The 22,969-nt window shown below is 36.0% G+C and overlaps 8 protein-coding genes across 14 annotated transcripts; 4 read left to right on the top strand and 4 right to left on the bottom strand.

Annotated features, from left to right (window-relative positions):
- Positions 1–128: 128 nt before the first annotated feature.
- LOC105702378 (sorting nexin-2) lies at positions 129–3,869 on the bottom strand. Of its 2 annotated transcripts, none has more exons than XM_012429897.2 (8): positions 3,709–3,869; positions 3,501–3,646; positions 2,829–3,077; positions 2,496–2,742; positions 2,260–2,424; positions 2,065–2,186; positions 1,211–1,510; positions 129–1,124 (listed from the first exon to the last, which is right to left on the bottom strand). In XM_012429897.2, exons 2-8 carry the CDS (start codon positions 3,600–3,602, stop codon positions 777–779), a joined length of 1,533 nt encoding a protein of 510 aa, XP_012285320.1. In that variant the 5' UTR covers positions 3,603–3,646; positions 3,709–3,869; the 3' UTR covers positions 129–776. The 2 variants fall into 2 exon arrangements, with proteins under 2 accessions (XP_012285320.1, XP_012285321.1); XM_012429898.2 differs by lacking the exon at positions 3,709–3,869 and having other exon boundaries at positions 129–614; positions 753–1,124; positions 3,501–3,602.
- A 224-nt stretch (positions 3,870–4,093) lies between these two features.
- LOC105702390 lies at positions 4,094–5,154 on the top strand. Its single transcript, XM_012429915.1, has 2 exons — positions 4,094–4,120; positions 4,405–5,154. The coding sequence occupies exon 2, from the start codon at positions 4,415–4,417 to the stop codon at positions 4,874–4,876; it is 462 nt and encodes a 153-aa protein (XP_012285338.1). The 5' UTR covers positions 4,094–4,120; positions 4,405–4,414; the 3' UTR covers positions 4,877–5,154.
- On the bottom strand, positions 4,973–6,504 carry LOC105702387 (protein max). Its single transcript, XM_012429911.2, has 4 exons — positions 6,366–6,504; positions 6,220–6,279; positions 5,722–5,956; positions 4,973–5,624 (listed from the first exon to the last, which is right to left on the bottom strand). Exons 1-4 carry the CDS (start codon positions 6,402–6,404, stop codon positions 5,443–5,445), a joined length of 516 nt encoding a protein of 171 aa, XP_012285334.1. The 5' UTR covers positions 6,405–6,504; the 3' UTR covers positions 4,973–5,442.
- Positions 6,505–7,018: 514 nt separating this feature from the next.
- Positions 7,019–8,406, top strand: LOC105702383 (tRNA (adenine(58)-N(1))-methyltransferase catalytic subunit TRMT61A). The gene is made up of 4 exons (XM_012429907.1): positions 7,019–7,409; positions 7,466–7,738; positions 7,820–7,989; positions 8,071–8,406. Exons 1-4 carry the CDS (start codon positions 7,055–7,057, stop codon positions 8,245–8,247), a joined length of 975 nt encoding a protein of 324 aa, XP_012285330.1. The 5' UTR covers positions 7,019–7,054; the 3' UTR covers positions 8,248–8,406.
- Positions 8,407–8,438: 32 nt separating this feature from the next.
- On the bottom strand, positions 8,439–10,446 carry LOC105702381 (tubulin gamma-2 chain). Its single transcript, XM_012429905.2, has 9 exons — positions 10,398–10,446; positions 10,092–10,294; positions 9,854–10,000; positions 9,652–9,788; positions 9,371–9,565; positions 9,174–9,285; positions 8,968–9,099; positions 8,717–8,899; positions 8,439–8,639 (listed from the first exon to the last, which is right to left on the bottom strand). Exons 1-9 carry the CDS (start codon positions 10,444–10,446, stop codon positions 8,439–8,441), a joined length of 1,359 nt encoding a protein of 452 aa, XP_012285328.1.
- LOC105702377 (protein fem-1 homolog B) lies at positions 10,197–22,921 on the bottom strand. 3 transcript variants are annotated; one of them, XR_001104287.1, is made up of 14 exons: positions 22,688–22,921; positions 22,304–22,608; positions 21,557–21,737; positions 21,264–21,481; positions 20,814–21,154; positions 20,528–20,688; positions 20,266–20,426; positions 20,004–20,147; positions 19,699–19,928; positions 19,442–19,558; positions 19,257–19,363; positions 19,038–19,190; positions 10,398–10,519; positions 10,197–10,294 (listed from the first exon to the last, which is right to left on the bottom strand). XR_001104287.1 is itself a non-coding variant. In XM_012429896.1 (13 exons), the coding sequence occupies exons 2-13, from the start codon at positions 22,436–22,438 to the stop codon at positions 11,532–11,534; spliced, it is 1,977 nt and encodes a 658-aa protein (XP_012285319.1). In that variant the 5' UTR covers positions 22,439–22,608; positions 22,688–22,921; the 3' UTR covers positions 11,399–11,531. The 3 variants fall into 3 exon arrangements, 2 of the variants coding, with proteins under 2 accessions (XP_012285319.1, XP_012285318.1); XM_012429896.1 differs by lacking the exons at positions 10,197–10,294; positions 10,398–10,519 and adding an exon at positions 11,399–11,560; XM_012429895.1 differs by lacking the exons at positions 10,197–10,294; positions 10,398–10,519 and adding an exon at positions 17,137–18,960.
- LOC105702386 (chromatin accessibility complex protein 1) lies at positions 10,609–12,011 on the top strand. The gene is made up of 2 exons (XM_012429910.1): positions 10,609–11,230; positions 11,525–12,011. The coding sequence occupies exons 1-2, from the start codon at positions 11,051–11,053 to the stop codon at positions 11,921–11,923; spliced, it is 579 nt and encodes a 192-aa protein (XP_012285333.1). The 5' UTR covers positions 10,609–11,050; the 3' UTR covers positions 11,924–12,011.
- Positions 12,895–16,634, top strand: LOC105702379 (SHC-transforming protein 1). Of its 4 annotated transcripts, none has more exons than XM_012429902.2 (11): positions 12,895–13,431; positions 13,546–13,656; positions 13,796–13,866; positions 13,994–14,054; positions 14,186–14,359; positions 14,438–14,601; positions 14,680–14,915; positions 14,999–15,148; positions 15,231–15,358; positions 15,424–15,534; positions 15,612–16,634. In XM_012429902.2, exons 2-11 carry the CDS (start codon positions 13,555–13,557, stop codon positions 15,786–15,788), a joined length of 1,374 nt encoding a protein of 457 aa, XP_012285325.1. In that variant the 5' UTR covers positions 12,895–13,431; positions 13,546–13,554; the 3' UTR covers positions 15,789–16,634. The 4 variants fall into 4 exon arrangements, with proteins under 4 accessions (XP_012285325.1, XP_012285324.1, XP_012285326.1 ...); XM_012429901.2 differs by having other exon boundaries at positions 12,896–13,244; positions 13,553–13,656; XM_012429903.2 differs by having other exon boundaries at positions 12,896–13,431; positions 13,553–13,656.
- Positions 22,922–22,969: the final 48 nt, after the last annotated feature.

The following is a 22,969-nucleotide window of genomic DNA, read 5'->3' as shown; positions in this document are numbered from 1 at the left end:
TTATCTCTCAGCGCTCGATTATGGAACTTTACCGTATCGCGGCGCTTAGAAGAAATAAATTCAAATTTCGCGAAATCTGATTGAAAGTAAAATTATGCCATACGCAAAATTTAGATTATAGTTATATATTTTACATAACTTCAATTAATTTTATTGTCGCATAACATTTCCTAATAAACAGTATCAATATGTATACATATTTGAAATGAAACAGAATACATTAAACATGCACATATATATCCATATATTACTTGTTACCTAAGAATTTTAATAGATTGCTTATGAACATATTATGCTCGAAACTACCCGATGAACTTAACATTGCCAATAATGAGATGTACAAACGTAAAAAAGAAGTGCCTCGCTTTAGGCAAAGCATTTGTGAAACATCATCTCCCCAGTTGCATCTTATATCCCGCTTATACGGGGCAATTGGGTTGTACTCGTATGAACATCTTGTTACAGTGGGTAAAAAATGTTTATAGTATATCCATTGTACGTCTAACCGTTTAACATGAATACGGTATCCCAAATTAGGTTGAGTTGTATAATGTTGCAGGTCGTCTTCGGTTTCTCCTTACTGAAACTGCTACGCAATATTGTTGTGTGCACTCCTAATCACATCCAGAAATTTAAGGATTCAGTAAAGCCAAATCAGTCATCGATGAAAAGTAGTTCAAGACTTTGCCTCGCTTTACTGGGCCCTTAATATAATCTGAGTTAGCATGTGCCATATATTTTTTAAATGTTACCGTTTTTACTTAACCGCGGGAAGTTCACGCAACTGCACGGGCCTCTGGTAAGAAACTTTCCCAGTGCTTAATCAATTGATTCTGATGCTGCAGCATTGCTTCCAAGTATTCGGTTAGCTGCTTTTTAAAGTCCTCTACTCTGACTAGCTCAAAGGCCTCGACCTCCTTTTTAATCATTTTTGAAACGTTATCGAATTCTTCCTGGCCTCTTTCTACTTTTGCTTCCCACTCTATGACTTCCGTCGCAGCCTGACTTGTCTTGTCTGTACGCCCCGATTGTTCCATTCTGGCTTTCTGCTCGCGCTTTTTATTCAACATCATTTGCGCGTGCTGCCAATTTTGGAATACCTTCACGCGTTCGTGAAACACGTCCTAAAAAAATTACAATCAATGTGATTTTAAAGTTATCTGATTATTCTTAATCTTGCGAAAATTATGATAAAGAAATTTCTTCTTACTTTGATGGCTCCGATAAGAGCTACGTATTCCCTTAACATTTCTCCAAATTGATAAAGATCGCTATTTGCTTGAGCCTTTCGTACAACTTCTATTTTTTCCAATGTATCGGCTAGCTGAGCCAAAGCTCTTCCGAGAGAAGCACCTGGTTCACCATGACCAAGAACCGCGATGGATCTTGCTGTTGCACCGGTGCAATTCGCCAATTCTCTCCTTTGATTAGTCAGAGTTTCAACAGCAGAGTGTAGAGCTTTTAGCTGGGTATCGAGGGAATCTATTTGAGATGTTTTTTCCTCGAACCACTGAAAATCATAACGTCACAGGGCATCTTTTAAGTACGTTAACTAATCTCTAATTGCAGCTTCAAAAAACAAGCACGTACAATGAATAATGTATTTGTAGTTAAAATGAAATGAATTTTATTAACGTGAAACGGTTATATCTTTTGTTTGGCGTACAAACGATAATTCTTTATTATATATATATTGTTATATCGTAGCACTGTTTTCACAAAACTTTAGCATAATAATTTATAAATAACCACCCAAAATTCAATAACGTTTCATTGCCATCAAATTGAAAAAATTTATACATTTTTTTAATTAATAATGAGTGATAAGGAACAGTGGAAATCATAGAAATAATTTATAACTCCTGTTTTTACTCTATGCATCGAGATGTAACCATCGAAACGCGCGTATATAACTTTATACTCTTACAACATCGATGACTTGTAATGAACGTACCTTACCCTCCTAATGCAAGCAACAGAAAACCATATCACAAACCTTCGTCACTAATACATGCAGTAGAATTTCATATGGTTGGCCAAATACGAGAAAATGTCATTTCTTACCGAATCACTTTCGTCCATCTTATATGTGATTTTATTTACTGTTTCGCCGACTTTATTAAACAACCTCATAACTCCAGCACCACTTAAAGCAGATGTATTCGTAGCTTTGGGCAGCTCCATATCTGTTTAAAAGATATAGTACATTTTTAGACCAAACATTTAAGTTGACAGTCTTAATAACGGAGAAAAATTTACCAGCTTCTAGGAATTCTCTGAAATCTGGATCAACGCTGAGAACAGGATGCATGGCTGTTCTGTTCAAGTATCGTTCCAAAGCTGCTCTGCGTCTTTCAATAAACTCAGTGGAACTGGCACTTTGTTCTTGACTTTTATCTCCTGACATTTTAATCTTAGTTGTCCCTACACAAGTAGAGAATGTTAAGAATTATGTATACAAACTCTTAATAGAAATTACCAAACTCAGTAAATACCTATAACACTTTTTTCTGGTGCTGGAGGAATAATTCTGCCCTTTCTGAGATACTTGTCCGTTAGCTTGTCATGGAGGCCAAGGAAATCACTGAAGCGTCTGATAACACTGAAATTTCTCTTTTTAAATATTGGCATGTTTGTCTTCGTTTCAACTCTATATGAAACATATGCTCCGATGCCTTCCCCTATCTTTTGTGGGGAAGTTATTGTAATTTTAAGAAACAGATCGGAAGAGTCTGTTTGAACCTAAAATGTATAAATTATTAAATTGCACACCGTTGCTTAATGATCATTTAATCAATAATTCATGTTTGAAATTAAAAGCAAAGTACCTCGTTTAAGGAATGTGACTGTAGAGCACCAATCAAAGGAGCATCGGAATTATCATTTATGGGAACGTCATGCAAATCCCCAATTTCACTTCCCATTAAACCTAAAGCAGGGCTCAGTGGTCCCGGTATTGGGCTAGATACATTGGAGAATGAATTTTCCGTTGCATCCCGTAATGAAAGTTTTGGTAAATCTGTTTGAATCGTGCTCAATCCATTATAGGGAGCGTTTTCGTTTGTCTGACTTGGCTCCTGGAACGTATTTTATATTTACTTCTTTTTTAAAGGCATATATTTGAACGGTTAAATAGTCGTGTGATAGAATTAAGAACTTGAACGGTTCGCTTATCCCCTTGATCGATAAAGTATAATTAAGCAATCAAAGTAACCGAATTGCTGTTTATTGATTAAAGTTCTAAGACATTTGACCATATAAAGTCTTTGAGACATTATAAGAAATCCACCTGGTAAGCCATGGAGCCCTGTAATCATCACCCGCTAGTAAAGATTTTGTTAACAATCATCGAGCACGTCTCAAATGTATTATTTGCTAGCCAAGAAACAGGTATTGTTAATTGCAAACAAAAGTGATCGCATAGAATCTTCAAAAGACATCTGAGTTTGGCGTTCTTATGGAAATTCCGCTAACGAATAACTAAAAAGATCGGAAGAAACCTGAATAGCGGAGGCGAAGAGATCGTCATCGTCGTCATCCACGTCGATTTTTGTAGATTCCGTGTTATCGAAAAGCGGCGGAGGTTCTTTGATGTCAGCCATCTTTGCCGTACTGTCAACCGCAGTAATCGGGATCTGCCCCTTCACTAATATGACGTAATAATTAATAATTCAGTCTAACCGTAGCGAAGATCGAAGTTCTACCAACCAGTGCAATGTAAAGCGTCTCGGTCGACACTGAAATTCGGAGTTACTAGCAGAGATGAGTTACTCTGTTACTAGGTTGGACCCAATAAATCCCGGATCTCGAGTACGATAGAGACGTGGCCAATTCATTTGACTCTACCAGGGCTGATTTTATATGAAAGTGCGAGAAGTGAGCGCTCTCCTAACGATGCAAGCGCCTTTCTAGGGGAAGCGAATGCATTATTTCAGGAATGCTATGCGTCTTTATAAAATTCCTAAAATAACGCATCGGTTTCAGAGAAGAGGCATTCGTGTCGCTAAAATTGAAACAACGTGGTGCGAGCCGCAACTGTCCCCGTTCTCTTTGGTGGTAACCCTGAAACGAATTGGTATGGTACCATTAATAATTTGAATGTGACTTTGATTCGTGATAAGTACGGAAACAGATTTTCTATCGATAATGTGCATACGGATGATTGCGATTTTTTTTTAATTGAAAAGGATAACTTCGTGTTATGTGATCATTATTTGACACCATTCGCAATTGTTGTCATAATCGCATTTTAGTATTGCATAATAAATATTCTAAGACTATCTTTGCTTTTCATCTATTAAAACTTAATTTTTATTATTCCAATTATTATGTGGGATCATTTAAATATGAGTTCTGCGGAAGGTAAATAACGTACCGTTTAAAATTAATTTTGACATGTTTAAGACATCCCAAAATGCCTACACGACATGGTAACCTCATTACCGAGCTGGAAGAGCCGGGTTATTGCTACCTGCATTGGTTTCATCAAGTACAACTTCAGTCACAGTTTCAACCCGAGAATTGGCGAAACGAGGTCACTACAAAACTTGGGAAGTACCCGACGATAACCGATGCTCTAGATGTTTTATTCGCATACTCGGATAAAGTAACTTACATGATTTCAATCCCGAGGAAGGTGCAACATATCCGTCCTGTTTATCACATTGATTTAACCGCAGAGAAGATTACACTAAACCATGCTATTAAAATCTTCAGCGGTGACATGACTCCTATTGGGGGTACCGAACCACCTGTATATATCAATACGGTTAATAATCAACGTTCTCTTAAAATTATTCGAAAGAATTATTTGCATGCAACTTTATGTAATATAAAAGTCCTATTTTTGCAATATAAAGCTAGTAAATATTATTGATAACGCTAATAGGTAAAAGTAACTTAAAAGTATAAAAGTGATCGGTGTAACTTGTTCTTGCAAAGAAAGGACAAGGGTTAGGTTAATATTCTGATGTTGTAACAAAACCATTCATGATTTATTATTTTCTAAAAACTTATTTACATACCCTTTATTCTTTACAATTGAATGTCAATTTTTATCTAGAAACATTGTATATTTCTGCATCATTTGTTGTCTAATGCTTGAAATTGTACTACTGTTACATTTTCTACATAATATATGCAAAGTTGGCTGTGCATTGTGCCGCTTAAATTTTTTTTACACCCATGCTCTGATTTTCACATTGATTTAAGAAAGCATAAATTACCAAAGTGTTTCCCTTAGGAGACATCACCTCATAAAGTTCCAATGATTTCTTTGTAACAGATGTAGTACAAACAAAACTAATTATCGTTTATTTAAATAAGTATCTATCTTACAAGATAAATCTACGTGGTACATTTATATTACTTACAACAAGTTGATTGTTTTATCAAAATAAAGTTTTAAGGTGATTATAGTAGAGCAGGTATGTCGAGCATTCATCAGTGGTGAAGTCCAGCCACCTTTAGCTTCTTCGAGTGACGAATGGCTCTACCACTCTCGCTGTCAGAAGATTCAGACTCTGAATCATTATAGCCATTCAGCTCAACTGAATCTGACTTGGACACTTCGCAAGATTCAGCCGCAAAGTTTCCCGTAATTTTAGCTTTCTCGAGAGTTCGAACTTGATTGAAAAAGCGTTACGTTAATGGTAATAATGTTAATGTTACAAATAATTCTATGACCCTAAGGTTAATTATGATTGGATTAAAGATACTTACTCTGGGACTCCAGTAAACTATTTTGTCTCTTCAAGTCATCAATGTCCTGCTGATGAGAGGAATTCTTGCGTCGCATATGTTGTATATACTCGGCAGCCTTTTTAAGGATTTGAGCTCGGCTGGCAACTTTCTCTCCTTGGAGAGCAGGTACAGAATCTCGAAGACTCGAGAAACTATCTTTAATGTGATCCCTTCGTTTACGTTCCAAAGCATTATGGTGGGCACGCTTCTCGGCCTATATAAGACAATGTGAACATAAACATTAATGAGGCATGTGCACGCATTACATGTATAATAAACTTACTCTAAAAATTCAAAAGACACAGGGTTCTAAGACTTAAAATATACTTCTATTTACATGTTCACACGCATTCTAAGTTTCCATGTAATAGAAATAAGAGCATCAAACATCGGGCAAACAGGTACATGATTTTTATAGGGAGATCCTATTGTTGATCAATACTGTGTTAAAAAAGGGTCGGAAAGTTCCGTGTATACCTGGGAATAGTACTGTGTGTTGTTAGAATGCCTTTGCCTGGAATCAGAGTCATCCCCTTCCTGCAAATGTAAATAAGATGCTCAACAGCTTTATAGGTTATGGAGTGAAAAAATGAATACTGGCTATAATTTAACGCTCAACTTACGTCGCTCTCAATATCGATATCTCGGTCATCGTCGCTCATCGTCACCTTAAAAAAATCGTAGACGTCAGTTTCTAAAAACACCAAACACTAGCTACCTGAACGCGAGGACGATGATCATTTGACAGGAGTAGAGTTGCCAATTGTTGAGCAGAAAATGTTCCTATGTATTTGCTCCACCTGTGATTAGCAATCATTAATAAAATTGTAGTGAATTTACGATCCCCTGAAATAATATAGATGCATTAGCAATTAAAAAAAAACTAACTTCCATAGAAATTACGAAAAAAAATAACGAATAAAGTGTAGAGACGATAAACAAATTTAACCTCAAATTTTTTCAAAGCATATTTAAGCTGACTATACGCTCAATAATACCACGTGCCAATATTTTAAATGGTTGGATAAACTTATTAATGTTATGATACAACAAAACAAGTTCTATACTACATTATTTTATAAAATGTGTCTATTTTATACGTGAAATTCATTTTGTAAACATTCTGCTTATTGCCAATATTGATAATAAATCATGTACAAGTAGCCACGGATATATAAGTTTTATTAAATTGTCAATTGTTTTTCTACCGTGAGATTATCAAGATTGATGGTTATTAATTTATAAATTTATGGTGAAGTAAAGAAGGACTTTGGAATTCACTGGAAGAATTTCATAATACAATTTTTATAAAATGAGTTTCAATAGAGTGAAAGAACATATAGAAGAAGATGACATTGTTATTTTGTATTTGGGACCGAATAATATGCACACGCTAGAAGTGACCAAGAAAATCAAGAACAAGAAGGACGAATTCGTAGACAATGTGTTTCAAACGACATACGGTGCCCTAAAAGTATATTCGTTGCTGGGGAAAAAATATGGTACACGAGTGGAGCTATCTAGAGGCTGGGCATATGTTTTACAGCCGACTCCTGAATTATGGACAGTCACGCTTCCACACAGAACTCAGATTATTTATACTCCCGATATAAGCATGATTATATACCTTATGGAAATTGTTCCGGGAAGCATAGTAATCGAATCAGGTTTGTAATAATGTATATTTATCTTTAAGCATGTGAAACATAATTTTTCCTTACAGGTACCGGAAGTGGTTCACTTTCGCATTCTTTGATACGTACGATACGTCCCACCGGGCATTTGTACACATTTGATTTCCATGAGCAACGTGTATCTCTAGCACAGGATGAGTTTAGAAGACACGGAATTAGTGACTTTGTTACATCCAATCACAGAGATGTATGTTTAGATGGATTTGGAATCGAACTAAGGCATAAAGCAGATGCAGTATTTCTAGATCTCCCACATCCATGGATGACAGTAAAGCATGCCTGTGATACTCTAAAAGAATCAGGTTAATTGAAACCTTTAATTGTGTATAAAGCATTGAGATACTTTTAAAATCTGACATTCTTCATACATAGTTTCATTGTAGGTGGAAAATTGTGTTCGTTCTCTCCATGTATAGAACAAGTTCAACGGACATGTTCAACATTAACATCGGAAGGGTTCGTCGAGTTAAAGACCTTCGAATGTCTTCAGAGGGAATTAACAGTGCAATATAAAAAATTACCAATTTTAAATTTGGAATGTTTAAAATATAAGGTGTGAACACGAAACATTATATGTATCTTTACATAATCGAACTAACTTTCAATCCAAAAAATAATTAATAATTTCTTCCAGCGCACTAATGACAGAGAAGACCAGAATGTTGGAAATCAAAGCAGTAAAGAAACGGAAAAGCAGGATGAAAACAAACTTCTGACCGTCACTCATCCACACTCGTTACCAGGCCATACTGGCTTCATAACAATTGCTACTCTACCTCCGCTTTTTTCGCGCGTTACAAAACATGACTAAATCTATTTTCAATGCATAATTGTTTTAACAGGAATATAACTGGCAAATAGTACCTGTCTGATTCTCCCATTTGTCATGGCGGCTAACTAGTCGAAACATAAAAGTTATCGTAAATTCAACATGTAGGAAAATGTGTAATAGATTAATGGTTTTACAAAATTCATGATGTCTTGGTTAACTTCTTTCTTCTCTTATTCCGCTTTATTTGGACTCCATGTAAGGTAGTCAGACTTTGTCGCAGCTTGATATTCCTTAACAAGGTAATCCACAACTTCTCGTGAGTTGTCCAACTCATCCAGATTATCCTCAAACATTTTCTCCTTTCGAAACTGTTCCAGAAAGGCTTCTCGTTTGCGAAGCTTGTCGTATTGTTGAAGAGCACGATCGAAAAGCTATGTAAAATATTCAATGTAGCAAATATTGATCCAATTAACGTATAGCAATATAATGTTAATCCAATTCTACTTACAGAGGATATATTTGTATGATTAGCTAACATCAGTCCTGAAACTCTGTGCGTGCTTTGTATGTAAGGAGATTTCCTTGAAAGGGCCACTTGTATGCTAGCTGGTCCCCAAGGAATAAATTGTGCTAATTTCCTTTCTCGAATTCTTTGCAAAGATTTGTGCACTTGTGTAGGGTCTACCTCTCCCTAACAAAAGACAAACGTAGAACAATTAAATAAGAAAGATTACTGAAATTTAAAACATCAAAATGTACCTGAATTATATTCAGTATAGATATGTAACAGTGTGCAGCATTTCTGTCCAATGCAGTAGAAACCATCATGTTCTTCGGTTGCAACAGACGACGCATTACATCAAGTACCGATGTTTTTCTCACCGAAGCACCCTGATTTAAAACAAAATATGTTTTTAAAGACTCTATTTTAGATTAGTTATTTTCTAAACTATACATTATCCTACCTCTTGGTCGGTTGTAAGCGGTGTGTATCCTGTCATTAAGAAATGTAACCGTGGGGTAGGAATCAACGGAGCGATTAAACCTACCAAATCATTATTCATGTATGAAGGATACCTAAAAATGAATTAAAAATATCAGTAAAGGTAGCTGATCGCACCAATTGGCTACATTGGCTATCATATTAAAAAATAGCTTGTACCTAAGAGTTGTCGTACTAACAGACATGATAGTGGACACGAGTTTGTTAATCTGCGTAAAGCTGGGATTCTGTATATGTAATCGGTCTGATGCAATTCTATTTAATGCTGTATTATCCAATACAACGACACAATCTGCGCACTGCGTTAGCCGCTTCAATGTCAGTAACGAATTATAGGGCTGCACGACTACATCACTGTAAACCAACTATTTATTTAAAAACTGGTTAAACATATTAATTCCGATAGTGTGTAATGTAATCTGTTATCGCTAGATAATTACCTTATTTCATCTTGATTTGGGAAAACACTGTAAGTCTCTATTAATTTTTTAGGAAACCTATCTGCAAGAGACTCTAACATAAATGATCCCATACCAGATCCCGTCCCACCAGCTATGGAATGGCACAAAACGAAACCCTGCCAAGTAAACTTTAATGTACCACTTTACCTACTTAATGTAACATTATCGGTATTGTACACACCTCTAAACTATCACTGCCATCCGCTTCCCTATCTAGGATATCAAAAATCTCTTCTTGCAATTTTTCTCCTTGATGATAACCAGATGCCCAATTATTTCCAGCTCCACCACCATGTTTTGATAAGTATATATTTTCAGGATTATAGAGCTACATGTTTTATTGAACGGTAATATTATCAATCACTCAAAATATCAAAACAAATTAATTAATTAAAGATCACATAGAATACAATACATACCTTTGAATACGGGGAATTCATTATTGCATGAATAACTCGAGGTTCCAAATCGAGGAGCACAGCTCTTGGTATATAATGCTCATCGTCTGACTGATAGAAAAAGACATCTTTTCGGTCAGTCCCCTCAGTCGCATAATCTTCCAAAATACCTTCAGGACTGATACCGTGCTCTGCACAGAGCCTCTTCCAAAATTCGAAGCCAACTAAAACAAATAAATTCAACATGAAATAACTTCCACAAAATTTCTTAAAACAATTAAACACGTTTAATGTACCAAGTGAAAATATTTCTTATTTAAAACTTACTTTGATTGCCGCATTGGCCAAGTTGCAATGTTATCATTTCGCACGGCATTTTTTCTTCTTTCACAGAAACGTTTGTACACAGAACTTATATATTTATAGAAGTCTGTAAATACTTAACAGAACTGCAAAAATAAACAATGAAATACAGAATGCATTAACTTAGAAATCCCTTGCAATGAAAAGCTTTATATTCTTCTACATACTGACAAACGCGCAACTTCAAAACTTTAAATTTCTTGATTTACCTCAAAACCTAATTTTTAACTTAACCATATAATAAAATATTAAAGATTGTCGGTATTACAATTCATTCATATTCTCAAGAAACGAATCAAACGTTATGATTGGACAAATATTCATTTACAGGTTATCTCATTGGCTATTTCCAATCCCACGTGTTTGTCTCTAGAAGTCACTTCCACAGAGAGAAAAATTAATCCTAACCTCGGTTCATAGATGGCATTTAAATCTTCTGGTGCATCATGAGTTAAAAAGTGCATTCATTTAAATGCGTACGTATTTCACAAAAATAACACAGATAACACGATATTGAAATCGTTAATGTAACATTGCTACGTAATTATTGTAAGTTTATAAAGAAATTATACGAAGGTGAAGGAAATATATTAACGTATTCAAATCAGTATTCCAAGATGGCGATTTACGCGCGAAGTTTTAGCAGAAGTGAATTTCAAATCATGGCGTCGCAAAGTTCACCTGCCAGGATGAGAGAACTTCGTTTACCGGTATCTCGAGTAAAAACAATCATGAAAAGTTCTCCATACGTCGATACTGTTGGGCAGGATGGATTATTTCTTGTTGCCAAAGCTACGGTAATACGTTTTCGTTATTTTGTTTACGAACGGTAATAAACCTCGATGCGATGCGTTGGTGGTTGTTGCACCTCATTTCTAACGATTGCGCGGGGATTTCGAAAAAGTTTATAAATTTAAACGTTGCCTACATAATTTCCATCATTGAATTACGATTTCACTTTCCAGTAACAAGTACTTCTCTATACTTTTCTGTTTAAATTAGATTTGTATATATGTGACTAAATGTAATAAAATTCCTTAATTAACATTGCATAATTTTCCATATTTTTAACCGTTGTGAATTCATTCTAGGAGTTGTTCATCCACCATTTAGCGGAAGAAGCTTATCTACAAACAAACAAAGGAAGTTCGTTAGAATACAAACACTTAGCAGAAATAGTACAAACAAACGAAACATTAGAATTTCTAAAGCAGATAATGCCCAGAAAAATCACCGTAAAGCAATTCAAGGAAATGATGGAAGCTAAGAACGCAGAAGGGAGCAGCAATTCTTCAGAAAGTTCCGATTCGGACAGTGACAGCCAGTCGGACAGTGAGTCTTCGAGTAATAGCGAAGCTCAGAAGATGGAAAATAGTAATTCATCGGATGGCGAGGAAGAGAAGGATGCAAATGAAAATAACAAGTGTGATTTCAGTGACAAGAGTGATTCCATTATGGAAAATGAAAGCGATGACGATGATAAAAAATGAATATTATTTATTCTAAAAGTGGCTATTAATTTATGGTTAATGGGTGTACTTCTCCATCTAGGAATAATAAATGTATGATATTAATTTATCGAATGGTCTATAAGTGACATATTGGTTAATTCTTGTCATGAAATGGTAAGGTTTTAATTCGTATACTCTTCAGAAATAGCACGTTTCGCCATCTATGAACAAGCCATGAAACTTAAATATTTAATATAGCACGATTTCCATGGGGTGAATTTGAAAATTGGTTGATCGTCAAAAATATCTAATACAAAGTTGATTAATAAATTTTAATAAAATCCTAATTATCATAAAATCCCCAAATTCTAATAATCAATTTTGAAATATATTAATCAACTATGTATTAGACATTTTTGACGTATGATCGTCAAAAATCCAGGCAGGATTCCATAGCAAAAAATTCCGTTATTATAAAAAAATTCCAAAATTGGAATATACAAAGGTGTGATAAGGAACTGCGCATGCGCATGCCGGGGTCGGGGACCCTATGTAAGGCCGAGCGCGCCCTCGGAGCGTCATTACCCTTTGGTCTTCCAAAGGGTAAACATCGGGGTACCTGCTTCGACCGTCGCTCTCACACACAAACACACACTTGTATGATGTGGAGCCCTATTAGGGTCCGGTTCCACCCTCGAGTTAACTGGAGTTTAACTGATTTAACCCATCATAACTGAAACCATCCTTATGGGATGATACCGATCCGCGAACTAGCTGCGAAGTAGAATTTAATTAAGGTAAAATTTCACTTTCTCGTAAAATAAGTAAGGCAAGTGAAGGGTAAAGTCAAAGTGGGTGCCACGAATGTTCTTCCCTTACCATCCAAAGCGAGCAGTGTCGGTAAGCGTAGGTAAGCCACCACCGTCACACTCGCATGGTATTACCATCACGAGTACATGAGCCGTCAACGGTTACTGGTAGATAGTATCGCCATCACGAGTGCGCGAGCCCCTACCAGAAATTCATTGCGCCGCCCTTGGGGGCAAAAAACGGTGAGAGCTGACGTACGAAACCAAAGGGCAGCACAGGATGCGATTGCACGACCCTGCCCGTGAGCAATCTCCCAACTCATCTCTGGTAGCTAGCGACGAATCTATATTGTTTGTAGTCAAAGGAACGGTATGATATGCCCACGGGCACTACAGGGTTTGTACATACATCCTATCAGATGTCAAATTGTTCGACGTATTGGGTTTTCCCTCGGCAATCAAAGGACATTGTACTCGCGATAGATGTTTCTTCTTTTATAGCGGCGATCTAAAAACATCGTTTTTTACTAACTTCGTTTCATTCTTTTAAGGTTAGTAAAGTAAACCTTTACCTCGGAGTTGGTCCTAAACGCAATCGAATGATCTTGCTTAACAAGTGTGACGGAATGTCAGATGTTCGCATTACAATTTCAAATTTAATGTTACGACTTAAATTCGTCTAAATTCAGGATAAGTTTCCTGGACAAGCGCACTTCGATGCTTTGTATAAATTGTTAGGTAGTTTTTCTGTTTTTACCTTCAATTTTTAAATATTTAATCGTACTATATTACTCCTTTTGTATATCTTGTTTACATCCTATCACTGACATTTGTAACACGCCTAGCATTCAGTTTATAGGAATGGCAACTGGCGGCGGTGGTAGTTTTATAAGCAAGCCAGCCAGAGGGTGGTTGCACCCGGACCACCTCGTGAGCAAAGAAGGAATTACTTATTCGGTCAAAGTAAGTACCGTAATATATTTTATTGAACCTCGTGACTCGCATGAAAACAATCTGTGCGACGGTTTAGAAAATATGAAACGTAACAACTGGTGGTTACAAGTTTCATTTCCAATACCGAATAACATGAATTATCTCATAGTACATCGGCTGCTTGGAAGTTTTCACGTCTATGAAAAGTTTAGACTTCGATACAAGATCATGCGTTGCCAAGTAAGTATACATTTATAGCATTTCATTATCAACTGACTGACATCGGTTTAATGTCGTCATAAATTATGAACTTCGTTTCTGTATCATATCGGTAATGCGACTAATAATAATCTTGTAACTTTTTCAGGGAATGTATAAATAGAGTATGTGAGGCAGCAGGATTGAAAACTGCTGATAAAAAAAGAAGGGTAAAAATGCAGTTATTATTCTAAATCTGGCTTAGAAATTTGCCATAAATTGTGTGCAATGTTTGAACAAACTATAGAAATTAAAAATCAATTCCTTTACTACATGTATAAATTACTATTATATTTTATAGGTGGACAGAAAGGTTCTGAGAGCAATAGCCGATAAACCATGTATGGAACATGCAGGTGCTAATATCAATTTAACGATAAGTAGTTGCAGCTTAGCTTTAACGACTCTTGAAACTGGTCATATTATTGCTAAACATGACATGCCGAAGATATCTTTTGCCTCAGGCGGTGACACGGTATTGATATCTCTTGAATGTAAATATAAATTATATGAAAGTATAAATTCACTGATTATATATTTTTTTTTTCCATAGGAAACACTAGACTTTGTTGCATACGTGGCAAAGAATATACAAGAATGGCGTGCCTGTTATGTACTAGAATGTGGCGGTGGTTTAGCTCAAGACGTAATATCTACTATTGGACAAGCTTTCGAGCTCAGGTTCAAAGAGTTCCTGACAAAGCCATCGAGTCTGCAGTAAGTAGACTGCAGTTTTTGCTCTCAATACTCATACTTGTTTAATGTTCATTCGATTTTTTTGCACTATTTGCACAGTCCCGTATTAAATGGAATGAGAGAAGCAGACAGAGTTTATTACAATGATTTACCTGGAAAGGTACCACCAGATATTGGGCCACCTCCGGTCCCACCTTTGCCAGTTACCGCGTCTACTTTGCCTAATCTAAAACATCACCATTCGAATCATAATCATGCAAGTAGCAATATTCAAAGCACACCATTACCTGATCCACTCTCTAGCAGTCGGAGTAGGCAACCGCAACAATGGACAGGTGATAAACTTCAAACCAAATGTCCCCCTATTTAAAAAATCTACTCGTGTGTGTTTACTACACGAATCGCTTTATATTTACAGAAATAGGCAACTTGATTGATTTGAACTCCGATGGGGCTGCCTCGATGCCAAATACAGCACCGGAACATAATTACGTAAACGATACAGTCATAGCTGCCAATAAAGACAGTCGCAGAGAACCACTGTCCTTGTTCGACGCCTTTGACATGCGTAAGATAAAAATTCAGTGACAGTGCATAAAGTGTGAATTAAATTTCAAGCATAAACAAATCAACGCGATATAAATTTTTAGAACCCTTTAGCACTGCGATATCAGAAATGAATAAACTCAGTCCTCGATCGCAGAAGTATCAATTGAAACAGGAAGTATGGTTTCATGGCAGCGTCAGCAGGTCTGAAGCAGAAGCTATGCTAACAAGGGTAACAACTTCGATGCAATCAAATATTTTCATAATTTCAAAAGTACATTCTTTAATTTCCAACAGGATGGAGACTTTTTGGTCCGCGAATCTCAAGGCTCGCCAGGTCAGTATGTTCTTACTGGCATGAATAGTGGCACACCGAAGCACTTGCTCCTGATCGATCCAGAAGGTGTGGTAAGTACTCAACAAGAAAGATCAAGATTTTTTTTTTATAATTCTATTAGGCAATGATCTAACAATAATATTTCCAGGTACGCACGAAAGATCGCGTCTTCGATAGCGTAAGTCATCTGGTGAATCATCATTGCGTCAACGCCCTACCAATTATTTCTGCGGACAGTGCTCTCGTACTTCGTTATCCTGTACCTAGACGAAACGATTATTGTTTCCACCAATCCTGCAGTCAGGTAACCGGTGAAAAGCGATAACTCTTTTTATATCTCGACGTTAAACCCAAAGTCGACGCAATCGCGTTGCATCGCATTACTTTTGTAACATTCTAATGTTTTTTTTAAATATTTCTCTTCGAGCCAGGACATTTAATTACAAGAATTTTGTGTGGCCATTCCACGTCAGGGTATCGTAGTTTAGTCGAAATCGTTATCTATTATGAATGTAACATTCTTTTTAAACAACTGTACCCAATAGCAGATCGCATACACTAAATAACCGGTGTGTGATATAGGATGATCAGAGAATTACAGTAACGTTTTTAACAGATAGACTAAATAGAACGTTTGCAAGGAGACGTTGCAAGCAACCGTTAATTTAACAAGAACTCCATAGGATGACATTGTTTTTTTTCTGTTGTAACTAATCCGTAGAAAAGAAATATATATATTAAAGCGTACATAAAAACGGACATTCTTCACACGCAATTTTATTTTTCTACTTCGTGTGAGTCCGATAATTGTCTAGATCGATTTTACCTATCTGGATGTTTTGTACCGTAGTTCTGTAACTCAAGCAATTTACACTTTGAGTGAATCTCAGAAGAAAAAGAAAAAGTAGCGATTCGAATTCGTATTTCTATTGCTGCCACTTTTGTACAGCTTTTTCGTTAGAGCTGATCATTGTTTACGAGAACTAGATATTTGCATTTTTGTCAAAAACCACAGCACACTTCTCAGTTAAATCGGGTGAACTCTTGAGCCGTCTACTTTCCAGCACAGTTAACGTTAAATTTCTTCTATCCGTCCTGGAAGAACCTCGAAATGTTTGACTTTTATATTTTTATACACCCCAATCAATGATAACTTATGCACAAACCATGAGCTTCCGCTATTACTGATAATTGTTAAAATCTTTGCAACGTAACCCTCAATCGAATTGCATTCCCATGTCGTAGCCAAATTATCTGCAAACCTTACGTTAATGTTAGTTATAAAATTATTAGTATCGTACATCTCAACGTATTCGTTCCGATCGAATTGACAACTTCAAACGATTACATGAAAATCGAGATCTACACGTGTATTTTATATTAAATGTATTCGATATTTTTTATGCCCAACCTCTTGTGGCTCGAAAAGATATTACAAATTGAACATGTGTGAAGGCATGAATTGCCAATTATAAATCATTAGTGCTTCCCTAATCACGTACATACACAGATGCAGGGTTACAAATAACTACTTTGGAAGGAAAGATCCATTTTTAATTCGGGTGTACTCTTCGTGTCTATTGTATCTGACGATGCATTAAATAGATCATACGTGCAACCAAATGTTGACCCGAACAGAAACAAGAGTATCGGAGATCAGAAGACTGAAAGGAGAAGTTGAAGCTGTCGTTTATTTCAAAATCTGTATGTAGACTGCATGTTATGAAACTCGTAATACGAGATAAGCGTAACGACTGGAGCGCGGAAAAGTATTTTGAAGTTATACCGAGAGTTTCTTTTTTACGGATGATATTTGCATTACTTTATCAATGCGAAGAACTGCTGAATCTCTTAAACGCTCGCGAGTCAGAAGGACACAGAGATTTCGACATTTACAGAGATGTAAATAACAGTGATCGCAGTGGCGCTTTGCCAAAAGCGAGTGAAAATTAATAGGGAAAATTATAAAAACGCCTCGATCGATGTATAATTGTTCTTTTACATTCATGTAAAAAATATATTGTAAAAGGCGATGGCAGGAGCTCCTCGATGAGCTCGTACTCTTAATATTGTATATTTTAATTCTAAGTAAATGTTTATTTAAATCATTAGAACGAAACATTAAAATGAAAATAAAGTACATTCGTAATATTTATCGAAACGTTTTTATTTTCCTCAGCCTCTCAACTGATTTATCTTGTCAAGGAATTTTACGAGTTTCACTCTCGGGTTCAACGAGACAAGACGATGACAATTTGACAAAGACTCTTGTCGTCGAATGAACTTGTGTAATTCTATGCAGAACAAATTTTTTTTATACAGATATCAAAACAAACATTTTTAAGCTTGTATCGATAGGTGTTAGATGTACATACATACATGTACATGTACGTGTTTCTACATGTATATGGATACACGACAGTACGTATAGACAAAATATGAAATTATTTATGCAATGTAAACCTTGCATCACTTCTTTTCTTATAATTATAATTAATATGTACGCAGTCGTGGTATCGCATCAAATTATGAAAGTATATCCATAATCGATTGATGTTTCATACATTCTTTGTTTACAAGTCATGCCAGCATGTTTTTATTCGTTAATTCTAATTGTATTCTAGGTAAGAACTAGAATATATATACACGCGAGTTATATTAATTTATCTTATATAAAAACATGATGTTTTCACTCTACATAGGCACATTAAAATGTTAGTACACAACACTGTTTATAGTTAAAATCGACAATTCCGATAAGTAATTAACGCCAGCTTTTCCAACTATTAAACGCGCGTAATTATGTTAATGAGCAAAATGATTTAATAATATTTTGATGTTTATATCGTCTAGAAATAAGTGTATTTGCAAAAATTACTATATCGAAAAAAGCCTCTTTATGCCGAACGACCGAGTGTTTGAATAAAAGGCAATATTGCAATTAATTATAGCTACAAAATGCTTATGTCCTCCGAATAAATTTTCTGGCTGCAAGTACAAGTTTTATTCCGCTCTAATATATTACAACGTCATTTTCTATTAAAGAAATCCATTTATATGTATGACGATTTCTTTCAAAGTACGAATCACATGTGTAGGTCGTTCACGATAAACTTCGAAAGTACGATAATAAAAAGTGAAAAGTATTTAATTCCTACATAAGTATGAAACGGTAGGCTGTGTTCAATTTATATTCAGTTCCTCGACTAAGTAACTACGTTTAAAACATAATCTCCAAAATAGAATTTGTAGTTAATAAGAAACAGGTTTCGTTTGAAACAATTCTATACAAGTAAAGCAATTCAAAATCGAATAACAATTTCCAAACTCCTGAAGTTACCAACAAAGGGCAATCGATTTCCTCGTCGTTACCCTGTACTTTAATCGTAACGAAGTCGTGGCTATGCTCCACTTGTAAGTCTTTACAAGAAATGCCTACATATCAAGTACGCATGTAACATCCTTTTTTAATGCCATTTCGGGCCCGACTACGTTCACTTTATGATACAAAAAGAAAGCAGAAAGTAAGTAATAGAAATATTTTCATGTTTATCCAAGGAATACGTGTGCTAACCTTGATTGAGCCCAGGTCCGTGAAGTTCTATAAAGCTCTCCAAAGAACGAGGAACGGTACCAACATAAGACAGATTATAAGTCTTGACTACTTTCGCCGCCATACACTTCAAAGACAACTTTGTCTGTGTCCGCAATATTATCTCTGCCACGCCTATAAGAAACCAGAAAAATACCATGTAGCATATATAAACCATTTCCCATAAAATGTATTATTTACCCGTCGTAGCAGCGTCGTAAGGTGTTTTTCCTTGACTATTGACAATATCCATATGTGCCCCGGCATTAATTAATTCTATGACGATGGTGTGCAACGTCAAAAAATCACTATAAGGTATGGTAAATTTTTATATTCAAGTACATAATCTAGAATGCACTAAATTATCATACCGGTCACGTCCTTACCTTATTGACTTCTGGTAACTAACAATTATATGGAGCGGTGTGTTTCTTTCATTGTCCATGGCATTCACATCGGCGCCACACTGAATTAATAATTTTGCTGTCGCAGCGCAAGGAAATCTAAAGATTAAAAATGCAAGTACTAACAAGGCTCATTTTAATGTCTGGTAAAATCAGATATTAAGCTGTACCAAATTTCTCATCCAAATTTATATTATCGCATAAGGCACTGCGTACATTAATGCAAAAAATAGACATACTTGCAAACATCGTTAGTGTGAAAATCGTCGACAGGTGTTTCAGCATTCACAGCCAGATGCAAAAGAGTCTGTCCATCTCTGAGGCTCATGCGCAGTGCACACAATCTGTGCACTAAATAATGAACATTGTTGATTTCTGCCTCGTCGTATTCCTTCTCGTTCAGGGTCATCAATTTCGTTAAGATCGTTAGAATATACAGCGTTGTTGTGATATTTGATTCAGTTTCTTCCTGGAAATACGTTGTTGTTAAATAAAAGAAAAAAAGTATCTATTCTAAACAAGCGAAAGTCCACAATTCACTTACAATGTACTGATTAATGTCATCCTTAGAGTCCGGTTTATTCATCTTGATCTTATTCCTTCCTAACTCAATCACACTCGCTTCTAAGACTTTAACAACTTGCGTGAATTGGAGATCGACGCCAGCATGGATTACTTGAGAGAATACCTGAAATTAAATAATTACATCCTTGTTCCTTCAAATGGGATATAATAATTTTCCGAGAAGTATAAAAAAAAAGTATAATTGATATTGTAAAAATGAAAAAATGTAATTAACAAATTACTTGTGCAAAGCGCAGAAGATCTTTCATGACAGACTTGTTATTTAGTTGTCTCAACTCCAAGGCATGGAGCCATAAGTCAATACACCTGTCAAATCTGTCATTGTCTGCGAAAACAGCTCCTCTGTATATTATAGGATGGGGTACTTCAGGATTGTGAGTTCCTGTGGCAGATATTAACGAATAGTGTCAACAGTGTAATCGGAGTAGAGCATAAGATTTTTAAGATATTTTGCATGTTATTTCGCGTGTTCTTAAAATTTACCTAATATCCTTTCTCTTATAGCAAGGGATTCCATGTGAAGTGCGCTGTTATTCCCTTTAATTCTCTCTAAAGCTTCCAAAGTCTCGCTCTCTCTCCAATTTTCGTATGCAGGTACAGGTTTACATACTTTTTTGTATATAATATTTTCAGGATCACTGTATCTAAAATTATAAGTTAACAAAAAGTTGTAAATCATGTACGTTACTATTTCAAGCTGAAGCTTGAAATCAAATTCGAGTCTGGAAAAAAAATGAGCTTACGTTCGAACTGTCAATTGTACTGTTACCTTAAAGTCATTGCTTTCTGCAGGTACTTGTATGCTCTGTCAATGCAATAGTTATCCTTATCATTGGCATAGGATGCACCCAGCAATTCATATGCTTCAATGACTTCCTCTTTAGTAACTTCATCCAATTCTACAAGGCACTCTACTATTTCTCTTCTCGCACGTTCAGCAGCAGTAATCAGAGGTGTCACACCGTTAACATTCTTTGTCATTTTTGTTCCATAATTGAGCAGTTCTATAACAATTTTGGTGTGACCACATTCAGCAGCAAAATGCAAGGCAGTGGCCCCACAATTAGCTTTCTCATTTGGGTTGGCTCCATTGTATAACAGAAAATTCACCTATGTACCCAAAAAATACAATATAATAGTAACGAACGGAAATGGAAGAACAACCAGTAAGAAAAGTATACACATTCCAAATTAGTACGTATTAACAAATAATACTAACGACATCGATGTGTCCCTTATAAACTGCGATCATCAGACAAGTATTGTTGTACATATTAGCAATGTTTATATCAGCATTGTGATCTATTAAATATTTTACAATGTCTAATCTTCCATCGAAACAAGCAGCGCGGAGGGGTGTAGAATTCGCTTGTGTCGCATAGTTAACGTTTGCTCCGGCCTGAACAAGAGTTTTAACGACATTTAAATGACCAGCACCTAAACAACAGAAGAATTAGACAATAACGATAACATTTTTCAAAATGTCTGGATAATACTATTATAAAATCGTACCTGCAGCACACCAAAGAGCAGTCGCTCCTTGTATTACGTAGCCATCAAATTTAACAGTGCCTTGTTGCTCCAAATCGAGTTCCTTGAATTTTTCTATTAATATTTTAACAACCTTATTATGTCCATATCTTGCAGCAACTATTAAGGGCGTGTACTGTTCCCCTTCTTCGTCCAACACTTTCTGGAATGATCCATATCGTAATATAAACAGCCATTCGATGGTCACAAAATATTATTAAACTTAGCACGTGTACAAACATTTTCTTCATTAAAAGATACTGGATTCTTTGTTAGAAAATTTACGCGCAGCTGAGATTGGCACTTGTCCAACAGAGATGTCTAATAAAACGCCTGTCATGTGTTTAATTTTTTTTTACATTCTAAATAAGAGATCCAAAAATATAAACACCTGCACAAAGAATAGGAACATTCTTTGTTTAGTTTCACTTTCACATTTAATATAATTTAGGACTAACAAAAGATAATATTACATTTCAGTAATGGTTGATCTCAGTGGACAAAGGAATGACTACGCAAACAGTTCTCAACGTTCACTGGATCTAATGCTTTGTTTCATACGCGTTGCCTTTTCATCAACAATGACAATAAAAAAACCCTCATTCATTCATGCATATAAATTTTAGGAATGGTATCATAAGTACGCATGATTTCATTGTACAACTTTATGTGAAAAATCACACATTATTAAAAAAAATGTAAAATAATGTAAATTCAAAAGATGGTCACCTGGTTAATGAGGGAATAGGCCTCCTCATCTGAAGTGCCGCTGAGAAGGGCGTAGAGGGTGATCGACATTCCATCCCTCGCTGCATAATAGACGCGATTCTTTCGCGACTGATTTAACTCTATTTCTTCGGTCATTTGAAGGCTGGTTTCTGACTAGATACGGCCAATAACTGAACTACTTAACGTCGTACTCGCAGTGGATCACCATGCAGAGATCAGTCCTCCTTGCCTTCTGACGCGATAACCTCAAAAGCCATTCTCAATGTTCCACTTGCGATATAAATACTTTCGAGATGTATCCGCATCTATTTCGAGTGGATTTGCATGCAAAAATGTATCGATCCTAGTGTCGCAAAAATAGACAATGACTTGTCGTATGCTTACTCGTAAAACCTGCGAACGACTTTACGCCATTGTTTTATCCCGGTAGATGATATTGCCCCATTGCGAATCACTGGCGAACGTTCCGAATATCTTGGCCGTACTAAAAGGCGACGCGATCGTGCCGCGTCTTCGTTTTTTTTTAAACTTTTCAAAAGGTACGCACCACTTGTATATGCACACACGTTTGCCTGTCATGCGTTGTAGCCGACATACTTTTTCGCTCCGATATAGTCTGTGTTCACAGACTTTACAAGATCGTCCACCGTGTCGTCGTTAACACGA

Source organism: Orussus abietinus, unplaced genomic scaffold (genome assembly GCF_000612105.2).
Source record: "Orussus abietinus isolate OABI.00-Male unplaced genomic scaffold, Oabi_2.0 scaffold17, whole genome shotgun sequence".
In the NCBI taxonomy this organism is placed as follows: Eukaryota; Metazoa; Arthropoda; class Insecta; order Hymenoptera; family Orussidae; genus Orussus; species Orussus abietinus.
Note: the sequence above shows the minus strand (reverse complement) of the source record. Positions and strands in the feature narration are given on the sequence as shown.